Source organism: Phyllobates terribilis, unplaced genomic scaffold, assembly GCF_046119375.1.
Source record: "Phyllobates terribilis strain yellow unplaced genomic scaffold, ASM4611937v1 Scaffold_1__5_contigs__length_1240528914, whole genome shotgun sequence".
Taxonomy (NCBI): Eukaryota; Metazoa; Chordata; class Amphibia; order Anura; family Dendrobatidae; genus Phyllobates; species Phyllobates terribilis.
Genome location: NW_027362761.1, coordinates 802,838,429 through 802,850,605, shown reverse-complemented (window position 1 = coordinate 802,850,605; position 12,177 = coordinate 802,838,429). Strand labels below are relative to the sequence as shown.

General features: G+C 47.7%; 1 protein-coding gene across 1 annotated transcript in view; it reads right to left on the bottom strand.

The window, feature by feature from the left end:
• The window catches only part of CCDC158 (coiled-coil domain containing 158), a 162,167-nt gene that overhangs the window by 113,347 nt on the left and 36,643 nt on the right, over positions 1–12,177 (bottom strand). The window contains exon 13 of the mRNA XM_073655208.1: positions 7,467–7,656. Within this exon, the coding sequence (XP_073511309.1) occupies positions 7,467–7,656 (190 nt within the window). The remainder of the gene's footprint in view (positions 1–7,466; positions 7,657–12,177) is intronic.

Below are 12,177 nucleotides of genomic sequence, written 5' to 3'. Positions count from 1 at the left end.
AATGTGACCTCCCTCCGGGAGCGCAGATCCTGTGTGGGCCTGCACCGGCAAGGGACACAGCCCTCGTACCCTGGCCTTGGGACGAGAGGTAGGTTGTAGACAAAGAATGTCTCAACCCAGCCAAGGACCAGGATCAAGAAGGCCCAGAGCTTAAGAGTGTGGCTCCGTAGCAAATGGATCCCAGGAAGGATGCAGATGGAGCGGTGTATGCCATCTGTCCTCGCCATGCTGATATATTCAGAGGGACTCCGGCTGCAAGAGGGGTACCGGCCCCCGACACCCGACCTTGCTACTCTACGTCCTGGACGGGAAAGCCCGGTTAGGCCCAGAGGATCCCACCGGGTATCGGACGGAGCGGAGCTGCCACCCGTGCCCTTGGTCTGAGAGGAGTTCAGAGGGAGACCCGGCCTATTTGCACACACACGGACAGGAAAGGATTCGGTCTGTAGTTCAGGAACACTCTGGTGTAGGGTCCCGACTGAATGCTGGACTTACTCGGAGGTTGTCGGACCCCCGTCCCTGGTGACCGCAGGACTCCGCAGGGAGCAGGGAGTCGCCTTCCTTTGCCATCTAAGTGAGTAAAGCCTTGGAAGTTCACCCCTATGGCCTCCGGACTGTTATTCCTGCGCCGCACCGCACGACGCGGCCTCCGTTCTTCCTCTACTACTGCCTCCCAATCCTCCTGTCCCTCTGCCCCGAGGCCTTGCTCCGCCTGTGGGGAGCAGTGAGAACTTAGGCCGCCATGACACCAGGCCTCGGTGGACTGTAGCGGCGCTGGTGACCCTTCACCAGGCACCACAGGTGGCGTAGTCGTTAAATAAGCCGCTCAACCCGGATGAGCCCACAACATCTTCCTTTTCATGTGACGGCCCTGAGCACGGGTCGGGTCCGGGCCACGGCTGCACTCCATCTCTTCATCTCAGGACCCGACACCGAGTCCCCCATCACCCAGGGTAAACTCAAAACTAAAAGGGCTCTTTCGAGAATGAGGACGTCACATAGGTATCCGGATCAGCTGAATGCTAAGGTCATTTCAGATGGTTTTTTGGAGGGTTTTAGAATTCCTCCTCCTGGTCACGAGGTCCCCTTTTCTGTTAAGAATTTGATGTCGGCTTCCCTTCATCCGCAAGTGGTTACTGTGAAGTTGGCAAAAGAGGTTGAATTGGGTAGGATGTCTGTTGGGGGTTGTGCCCAAGAAAGAGCTAAATAAGTTTCGTTTGATTCAGCATTTGTCGTACCCAAAGGGGCTTTCGGTGAATGATGGCATTGTGAAGGAATTGTGTTCGGTTGAGTATACATGATTCGATGCGGCGGTGCAATGGGTACAGAGATACGGGCCAGGATCGTTGCTAGTTAAGACTGATATCGAGTCGGCTTTTAGGTTGCTGCCAGTTCACCCACATAGGATCCCGTGGTTAGGTTGTTTTTGGAAAGGGAAATACTACTTGGACAGGTGTTTGCCAATGGGTTGCGCAATTTCGTGTTCCTTGTTTGAAACGTTTAGTACCTTTTTGGAATGGGTGGTGAGGGACTTGGCATCAGTTCAGTCGGTCATTCATTATTTGGATGACTTTTTCTTCATCGGTCCTCCGCAATCGTGGTTGTGTAGGAATTTGTTAGGTACTATGGTGTGGGTTGCAGAGCATTTTGGCGTACCATTGGCGGAAGAAAAAACGGAAGGACCTTGCACCATTTTAGCTGTTGGGATAGGGGTACTGAATTTTGGATTAGGCTCGGGAAGACAGATAAATTGGGCAGAGGCAAGAGGGTAGTATTGGGTGAGGTTAATGGATCTTTCATGTGCCCAAGTGTAGCGTCGGCGTCCCTGCCTCCTGCTAGGCATGGACGCCGTTCCCCTCACCTCTCCGCTCCGTGCCCGGCGTCTTCCTCCCGCTCTGCTGGCAGCGCGCGCTGCTTCCCGGCCACTGTGCTTAGGGCGCGCGCGCGCTCCCCCTCTCTTAAAGGGGCCGCGCGCGCCGTCCTAAGGAGTCCCCGGCCAATGGCCGGAGGATCTCACCATATATAAGGCACCTTTGTTGTTGCAAAGCCTATCAACTCTGCTTCAGCCCTCAGGTCCCGTTACCAGATACCTGCCAGTTACCTGCCAGATTCCGGCTTGATACCAGCCTGATACCGGTCTATCTGCTTGCATTCCTGCGGTCCGACAGTCTGCCTACCAGCACCTGCCAGTCTGTCTATGGATCAGTCTGCCTGCTCACCTGGGAGCGCCCACCTGCTAGCCTACCTGGAGGCTCTGCCGTCACTTGCCGTGACCACCTGCCAGCCAGCCGTGAGTCTCTTACCCGCTCACCTGGGAGCGCTCACCTGCTACCCGCCTGCTAGCCTACCTGGAGGCTTAGCCGTCACTTGCTGTGACCACTTGCCTGTCCAGAGACTCTTGCCCGCTCACCTGGGAGCGCCCTCCTGCTACCTGCCTGCTAGCCTACCTGGAAGCTCTGCCGTCACTTGCTGGGAGCGCTCACCTGTTACCTGCCTGCTAGCCTACCTGGAGGCTCTGCTGTCACTTGCCGTGACCACCCGCCTGTCAAGAGACTGTTCCCGTCACTTGCCGTGTCTACCTTCCCGCCTTCCCTGGGAGCCACCTGCCTCCTTACAAAGACTGCCCCTTTGTATAATAGCTCAGAGGTTCCACCTCCCAGACCCGTTACACCAAGGAAATGTTTAACGGCATACTGGCTTGGGCGAGTGGGTCCCTTATTGTGCCATGAAAATGGGGAGTTTTTGTCACATTTTCAATTCATAGCCGTATTTAAAAAAGGAGTTCGGGAGTTGGGCCTTCGCCAGGAGGTGTACAGCTCACACTCTTTCAGAATTGGCGCAGTGTCAGAAGCGGATGGTTTGGGTTTAAGCAAGGACGTGATAAAACGTATCGGGAGGTGGAGTTCTGATTGTTATCTGTCTTATGTACGGCATTAGGTAGGGGGGGTTGGATTTGTTTTATCTTGATAAGTGTTGAATACCTTATGGTTGTTTGTTGCAGGTGGCGTTCCGTTCTTAGCATGGCTTCTGGGACACTCTTTCATCCACTGGGGGGCGCTGCGGGCGGACGTGAGGCCAAACGGTAGGCAATTGGGTTTTAGCAGAGGGCAATTAGTGGTTCGGTGGCTGGGCTTTAGAGGGATGGTATGGCGAAGAGTGCTTCCTGAATTTCATAAGGCAGCCAGTTTGGACCATACGCCGGATGTTTTGGTGGTACATGCGGGTGGGAATGATTTGGGGGCTCGCCCAGTTAGGGAATTGATTAGGGACATTCGATTTGATTTTTTTAAGGTTGTGGACAACCTTTCCTGAGGTGTTGACGGTTTGGTCTGATATTGTGCCAAGGAAAAAATGGAGGGAGGCTAGATCATTGAAGGGAATTAATAGGGCGCGAGTGAAATTAAATAGAGCCATATCAGCTTTTGTGTCCAGGAACGGGGGAGTGAGCGTTCGACATTTTGAACTCGAGGCCGGGGTGGGAAATTTTTGGGCAAAGGATGGTGTGCATTTGAATGACATTGGGATTGGTTTGTGGGCATTGGTTATACAGGAGGGGATTGAGAGGGCGTTGGCTGTGTTGGGGCACTCACGAGCCTGAGGTGGTCAGGGCTGTTCATTTGTGGCGGGGGGTGGGGTTCTTGGAGCTGGCACAGAAGTGTCGGTGGGAAGTATTTGGTAAAGTTACAGGCAGTTGGTTAATTGGAGCGGGATCTGGCATTTGGTTTTTGGGCTCTGGACGGGGTTTTACCCTGGGAGCTTTTGGTGCCCTTGAGCTGGTGATGGACGGCTGAGGGTAACATGGCGGTTCAAGTTTTGGTTTAATTTATGCCAGATCTATTTTTAACTCCAAGAACCCTCCCTTCTTATTTATTTTTATAACATTGTTAATATTTAATGTTGTTTGTTAATAAAATGGCCGCTGTGGCCAAATTTATCCAAAGAATTACAGGTGTAGTGTTTTTTATTTGGTGGGAAAAGGTGAGTGCTGGAAGATGGGAGGGGTAATTTTAAAGGGTGGAACCCGGGTTGGCCGTACATGTGCACAGTTTTTGAAGGCACTTGACAGAGAGGTTGTTCCTAACATCTTGGAGAACTAATCACAGATCTTCTGCAGGATGTTTGAGAAAATCCTTCTCTCTTCTCATATAATCCCACCCAGACTCAACAGAGGCCAAGTCATCACTGCCAAGACTCCTTGTTTTCCTTTACTCTGAAGAAAATTCTTACTGGTATAAGGGTGTGACAGGGGCTGTCACATGTCTCTCCCTCTCTAAACAGTGTTCATGTTGATTTGGGACTGTTATCATGTGTGAATGTATAATGTTCATTATGTAAAACATATAGGGTTCATAGTTTAGGGTAGTAATGGGAAAGGGCACTGTAGTTCAGGAAGTTAGTTAAGTTCAGTACAGAAGTAGTTATGCATTACACCTACAGCACAAGGGAAATTCCCAGTTGGGAAGCATTAGTGCATTAGAGCAGTTTTATATAAAATTAATTCTGGGTTGCAGACAGTGTTGGGAGCAGTAGTCAGAGAGTGGCTTAGGCAGTGAGGCTGCTGTTAGGGGAGGCCTGTATCAGGCCACCTCAGTCCTGGGTTCAAGACCTGAATGCACAGGTCCGGTGTAGGGCCTGTTCCATAACCAGAGAGAGAGACAGAGTGTGGAGGAAGACTGAGCAGAGAGGAAAGCAGACTCCATTAGCAGTTGCAGCAGTGAAGTGTTTTACTAGCACAAGTTATCTGAACAGAATGAGGACACATTTGAGACTGAATCTGGACGCCAGCACAGTTCTAGGCTCACAGCCTGTCAGAGGTGCTCAAAGCGAGGTCTACATATCTCTAGAGGGGAGATTCTCAACTAAGTCGCAGAAGTGGATGATGTTGAGTCTCAGGATAGGAAGAGAACGAATACTGGAAAGGCACATAACCAAGGGTACTTGTCTTGATCTGTATACTGCAGCCGTGTATGGAAGAATTGCACAGTAAAAGTGAGTCTGTTAACCTGGATCGATGATCTCCTGTCTTGCTTGAAGTCGGTTCCGGTCCCAGGGACGGTGTAACAGTGAGTACAGAGAATCCTCCAGTGCAGCACACACTCTGGTCTCAGTCCTTAATAGTAAAGGGGGCATTGGGCGAAGAATATAGAGTTTTGGCACACAGCGTGATGTAACGGCCCTGGGTGATCCCCTCTACAATGACACTGGCTGTATGTTTGGGGTCAGTGTCTTGCTGCAGAATAAATTTGGAGCCAATCAGATGACTACCTGATGGTATTGCATGATGGATAAGCATCTGCCTGTATTCTTCAGCATTGGGGACAGCAGTCGGACACCGCTACACTTGCCTACTGTTTGGAGAAATCTGGTCAGAAGTGGCTTTCATGTACGAATTGTGGCCAAAAGCTATAAATTTGACATGGACACAGACGCCACGTGCATGAAAACATAGGAAACAGGATGCAGAAAAATGGCAGCAGGTGTTCTGGACTGATGAGTCAACATCCTATATATATAATCGGCTTATCCCGTCTGCCTGTCCGTCCAGGAAATCCCGCGTCGCTGATTGGTCCGGCCATGGCCAATCAGCGACGCAGGATTTCAGAACAAGATGGCGGCCGTTAGAGGCTCATCTGCCGCACGGAGGTCAGCGGCGATGCAGCCGGGAGATGACCGGTGCTAGCTCACAGCAGAAGTACCCCGACCAGCGGCCTAGGCGGCGCCGCTCCCCGGTCCTCCCTTCACACTTGCCGTCGGGAGATCAGCGGCCCTAGCCGCTGATCTCCCGACGGTAGCCGCATGGAGGTCAGCAGCAGAAGTAACCGCACAGGCAGCGCCGCTCCCGGGTCCTCACTAACACGGTTCGCTGATTGGTCGCGCCCGGTCGGCCGCATACATATTCTAGAATACCCGATGCGTTAGAATCGGGCCACCATCTAGTTTGAAATATTTGGCCGAAGATTGGAAAGTGGATAACAGTCTGTTAATAGTACAATGAACTGATACACAGCACCAAAAAGGGGGGAGATTTTGATATCCCTTCATGTCTCCTATTATGGTGAATGGGATATGTACTTCATATCTATATATTGGTTTATTCGTGTCCTGATGAATAGCCCTGTCAAAGGGGTGATGAAATACGTTGCGACAAGAATACAAAAAACATAATTACAGTGTTAAATAAGCACTCCCATCTATATATTTTTTATTAAATATACAGTATGTATATAAGCATGTAATGTAGTGTGAGTGTATTAATATACTGACCTACCGCTACTCTCTCTGGTGTTCTGCGCCGTTCTTCTCCTTTTCTCAGTGACGTCACTGCTCAGCACACTGTTCGGGTCAAGCAGTGCTCTGCACGACTGGGAAGTGGCTTTTACAATGTAAGCCTACAGAAGGCTTTATAGACTTACATTATAAAAGAGACTTATAGAGCATAGATTGAGCCGGCTAGTTGCAATTGTGGTGACGTCACTGAGAAGAGGAGAAGAACGGTGCTGGATCCCGGAGGGAGCAGTGAAAGGTGAGTTTTGTATGCTGTAATCATTCATATTGTGCATCAAGTGTACTGGGTGTACTGTACCAACTGGTGCTCATGCAGTGTTATGGTACTGAGGGCCAACTCTTCCATAGGGGCCCACTGTCCAAGCCTGGCTTCCACTGTCTAAAAATAGAAAAAAGAGCTGTACTCACTGACTCTTGCACTAGTGCTGGTTTGCCACCACTGCCTCCAGTCTTTGCTGACAGCCAATCAATCAGTCCAGCAGTCTTGTGCCAACTACCTCTTCTTCACAGCTGAACTCAGTTATTGGCAATAACTGTCTTGTGTGCTGTAGTCATGACGTAACCGCTGCAGTCTGTCAGAAATGCCTGGGAGCAGAGGTTGGGTAACAGTGCTGGAGCAGGGGTTGGTGAGCAAAGCTCTGTGTGCTATTTTTAAAAACTGAAAGCCTAGGGTGTAAAGAAGCTGGGGTTGAAACCTGTTTTAAATTATTCAATTCTGGCTGACTAGACCTGCCACTAGGGGGAGCTCACCGCATACTATTTAACTTCTTTATAATAATTCTATGTAGTGTTTTTCCAAGAGCTCCCCTTATCCCCACATTGGATATTCCCTTTGTACGTAATATTTAGGAAAATGCTTACATCCCTATTTAGTCTATATAGTATGTGCAATCTCATCCAACAAGCTGTTTAGAGGAGCTGGATTTATTAAATCCTGAATTGTGGATTTAGCCCCTAACCTCTGGTGCATGATCTTGTGCATGAAAACCTCAGTGGTGCTAATATTATAGATATTTATCTATATACTGTATCATTCAGCAGTTTTAAAATCCACCAGGCCCAATGCTGCAGGGGAAGAGGAAATGCTGCCGCATGAACATTTCATTCCTTTGAGGCTTAGACATAGCTGCTACTGGTGTAACTTCTCATCTTACACATAATTTACACCAGTACTTAAATACCTGCTAAATTTGCGAGATCACTCCGCGTTTCCTTAAGCTCAACCATAATTTTGTCTCTTTCTTGTTTTGTCTTCTTAGCAGCCAGTATCTTCTTAGTGTTGAAATTGGCAAGTTTACTTTTCTCCAGCTCCAATCCTGTGCATAATTCTTCCAGCTCCACTATTCTCTGCTCTTTCTTCTCACCCCTTAACTGTGGATGAACCATTGTTAGCCTCAGTATTAGGTATTTGAGTAATCAATTTAGCAAACACAACTGTCAGTCCTCAGTGTTGAAAGGAATCTGTCAGCTAGAAAATACTGTGTAATCTATAGGCAGCGTGTTAGGATATATTCACACTACCTCTTTTTCTGGAGCAAATGCAGTGGGTCTATTATTAAAAATGCCAGAAAAAGCACTCAAGAAAGCGCACGAGCATCTTGCGTTTCCATTTCAAAAAAAGCTCATTACTTATTGTTTAAAGGATGACTATCATCAGGAAATGACCTACTGTATTAAAAAAATCAGTTTTTTTTATATACAACATCTGTAATTATAAGAAAAAAAAGAAATTTTGCAATTTTCACATTGACCACTGGGACTTTGATTCAAAAAAACAACATTTGTAGAAAGCCACAATGGAAAAACCCCAAGCATATCTTTTGTATTGGATTGTCTAATGAATCTGTGGAAGGGTGCAGTCAGACAGCTGTATGGATCAGACAGAGATCGGAATGCAATGCTCATTTTTTAAATTTATAGGTTAAATACGGCAAAACACCCTTTAGTGCCACATGAAAGTCACTAAAGGGTGCAAGTTTATTACACTGCGTGCAGAATTATTAGGCAAATGAGTATTTTGATCACATGATACTTTTTATACATGTTGTCCTACTCCAAGCTGCATAGGCTTGAGAGCCAACTACCAATTAAGTAAATCTGGTGATGTGCATCTCTGTAATGAGGAGGGGTGTTGACTAATGACATCAACACCCTATATAAGGTGTGCTTAATTATTAGGCAACTTCCTTTCCTTTGGCAAAATGGGTCAGAAGAGAGATTTGACGGGCTCTGAAAAGTCCAAAATTATGAGATGTCTTGCAGAGGGATGCAGCAGTCTTGAAATTTCCAAACTTTTGAAGAGTGATCACTGAACAATGAAGCGTTTCATGGCAAAAAGCCAACAGGGTCGCAAGAAGCGTGTTGGCAAAAAAGGCACAAAATAACTGCCCATGAAATGAGGAAAATCAAGCGTGAAGCTGCCAAGATGTTATTCGCCACCAATTTTGCCATATTTCAGAGCTGCAACGTTACTGAAGTATCAAAAAGCACAAGGTGTGCGATACTCAGGGACATGATCAAGGTAAGGAAGGCTGAAAAACGACCACCTTTGAACAAGAAACATAAAATAAAACGTCAAGAATGGGCCAAGAAATACCTTTTTCAAAGGTTTTATGGACTGATGAAATGAGAGTGACTCTTGATGGGGCAGATGGATGGGCCAGAGGCTGGATCAGTAAAGGGCAGAGAGCTCCACTCCGACTCAGACGCCAGCAAGGTGGAGGTGGGGTACTGGTATGGGCTGGTATCATCAAAGATGTACTTGTGGGACCTTTTCGGGTTGAGGATGGAGTGAAGCTCAACTCCCAGACCTACTACCAGTTTCTGGAAGACAACTTCTTCAAGCAGTGGTACAGAAGGAAGTCGGTATCGTTCAAGAAAAACATGATTTTCATGCAGGACAATGCTCCATCACATGCATCCAGCTACTCCACAGCGTGGCTGGCCAGTAAAGGTCTAAAAGAAGAAAAAATAATGACATGGCCCTCTTGTTCACCTGATCTGAACCCCATAGAGAACCTGTGGTCCATCATAAAATGTGAGATCTACAGGGAGGGAAAACAGTACACCTCTCGGAACAGTGTCAGGGAGGCTGTGGTGGCTGCTGCACGCAATGTTGATCGAAAACAGATCAAGCAACTGACAGAATCTATGGATGGAAGGCTGCTGAGTGTCATCATAAAGAAAGGTGGCTATATTGATCACTGATTTTTTTGTTTTTGCATGTCAGAAATGTTCATTTCTAAATTTTGTGCACTGATGTTGGTTTACCTGGTGAAAATAAACAAGTGAGATGGGATTATATTTGGTTTTTATTAAGTTGCCTAATAATTCTGCACAGTAATAGTTACCTACACAAACAGATATCCTCCTAAGATAGCCAAATCTAAAAAAAAAACACTCTAACTTCCAAAAATATTAAGCTTGGATATTTATGAGTCTTTTGGGTTGATTGAGAACATAGTTGTTGAACAATAATAAAAATAATCCTCTAAAATACAACTTGCCTAATAATTCTGCACACAGTGTATATGTAGGTTGCTTGTGACATTATATATCTACAAGACATTTATCTATCATCTATCTACATATCTATCTATTTTATTATCTGTCTATTATCTATCTACCCCATATCTATCTATCCATCTATCTATCTCTACATATCTATCTACAGTTGAAACCAGAAGTTTACATACACTATATAAAAAGACACATATGCATGTTTTTCTAAATATCTGACATGAAATCAGAATAAACCTTTCCAGTTTTAGGTCAGTTCGGATTACCATATTTTTTAATATTTGTCAAATGGCAGAATAATGAGAGAGAGAGAGGATGTTTTAAGGCATTTTTATCACTTAGTGCAAAGTGAAAAGTTTACATTCACTAAGATTACTATGCCATTAAACAATTCTGAACTGCCCATATGATGATGTCATGTGTTTGGAAGCTTTTTTGCAACATCTGAGTTAATTAGAGACACACCTGCGATGTATTTTAATGCACACCTGAAACACACTGCTTCTTTGTGTAGCATCATGGAAAAGTCTAAAGAAATCAGTCAAGATATCAGGAAGAGAATTGTGGACTTGCACAGGTCTGGCTCACCCTCGGGTACAATTTCAAGATACCTTAAGGTGCCTCGTTCATCTGTACAAACAATTATACGCAAGTATAAACAAGATGGGAATGTCCAGCCATCATACCGCTCAGGAAGGAGACGGGTTCTGTGTCCAAGAGATAAACATGCTTTGGTCCGACATGTGCATATCAACCCAAGGGCAAAAGCAAAAGACCTTGTAAAGATGATGGCAGAAGCTGGTAAGATTGTGTCAATAACCACAGTGAAACGAGTACTGTATCAACATGGGCTGAAAGGCCACTCTGCCAGGAAGAAGTTATTACTCCAAAAGAAACATAAAAAAGTGAGATTAATGTTTGCAAATGAACACGGGAACAAAGACCTTCATTTTTGGAGACGTCCTGTGGTCTGTTTAAACTAAAATTTAACTTTTTGGGCATAATGACTGTAGCATCGGCGTCTCTGCCCCTTGCTAGGCAGAGACGCCGTCCCTCTCACCTCCCCGCTCCTGGCGCGGCGTCCTCTAGCGCTCCTCTCCCCGCTGCTTCCGGCACGCGCTCCTTCCCCGGCTGTGTGCTTAGGGCGCGCGCGCTCCCCCTCTCTTAAAGGGACCGCGCGCGTCGTCCTAAGGAGTCCCTGGCCAATTGCCGGAGGACCTCCCATATATAAGGCACCTCCTCCAAAATGGAGGTGCCCGAGCAAAGTTGTTTGCACTGTGTCTGATCTGTGCTTCAGTCCTCAGGTCTCGTTGCTAGCCTGACTTCTCGACCTGCCTGCCAGCCTGTTATCTGCCCGTTACCTGCCAGCCTGCTCACCTGGAGCGCTCACCTGTTACCTGCCTGTTACCTGCCTTGGCTATCTGTCCGCTCACCTGGGAGCATCCGCCTGCCTTGTCTGTCTGGCCGCTCACCTGGGAGCACCCGCCTGTTACCTGCCTCGTCTGTCTGCCCGCTCACCTGGGAGCACCCGCCTGTTACCTGCCTCGTCTGTCTGCCCGCTCACCTGGGAGCGCCCACCTGTTACCTGCCAGTTACCTGCCTTGTCTGTCTGCCGGCTCACCTGGGAGCGCCCATCAGTTACCTGCCAGTTACCCGCCTCGTCTATCTGCCCGCTCACCTGCGAGCACCTGCCTGTTTCCTGCCAGCCTGCCTGGAGACCCTGCCATCACTTGCTGTGACCACCTTCCTGGTAAACCTAAAGACTGCTACTTGCCCTGCTTTCTCGAACTGTGACCACCTGTCTGCTACCAGAGACTTCCGCCTGCTTGCCACGTCCATCCGCCATACTGGTCAGTCCCAGCCATCTGACCCGTGGGAGCCACCTGCTCTCTTACAAGGTCGTCCCCAGAGTAGCACCTGGTCCCTCAGCCCGGATCCTCCCTGGTCACGGTGTCGTTTGCTGCCGTACGACCGGGGTCGGTTCGGGTGGATACTTAGTCACGCCCCTCTGGGTCCCTCCTTGCACCTCGGCACAGAGGTTCCACCACCCGGACCCGTAACAATGACCATCGTTAAGTTTGAAGGAAAAAGGGAGAAGCTTGAAAGCCTAAGAACACCATCCCAACTGTGAAACACTGGGGTGGCAGCATTATGTTGTGGGGTTGTTTTGCTGCAGGGGGGGGACTGGTGCACTTCACAAAATAGATGGCATCATGAGAACAGGAGATTATGTGGCAATACTTAAGCAACATCTCAAGACATTAGCCAGGAAGTTAAAGCTTGGGCGGAAATGGGTCTTCCAAATGGACAATGACTTGAAGCATACTGCCAAAATGGCATTTGGCATTTGGCTAATATTAAAAATTATAGTAA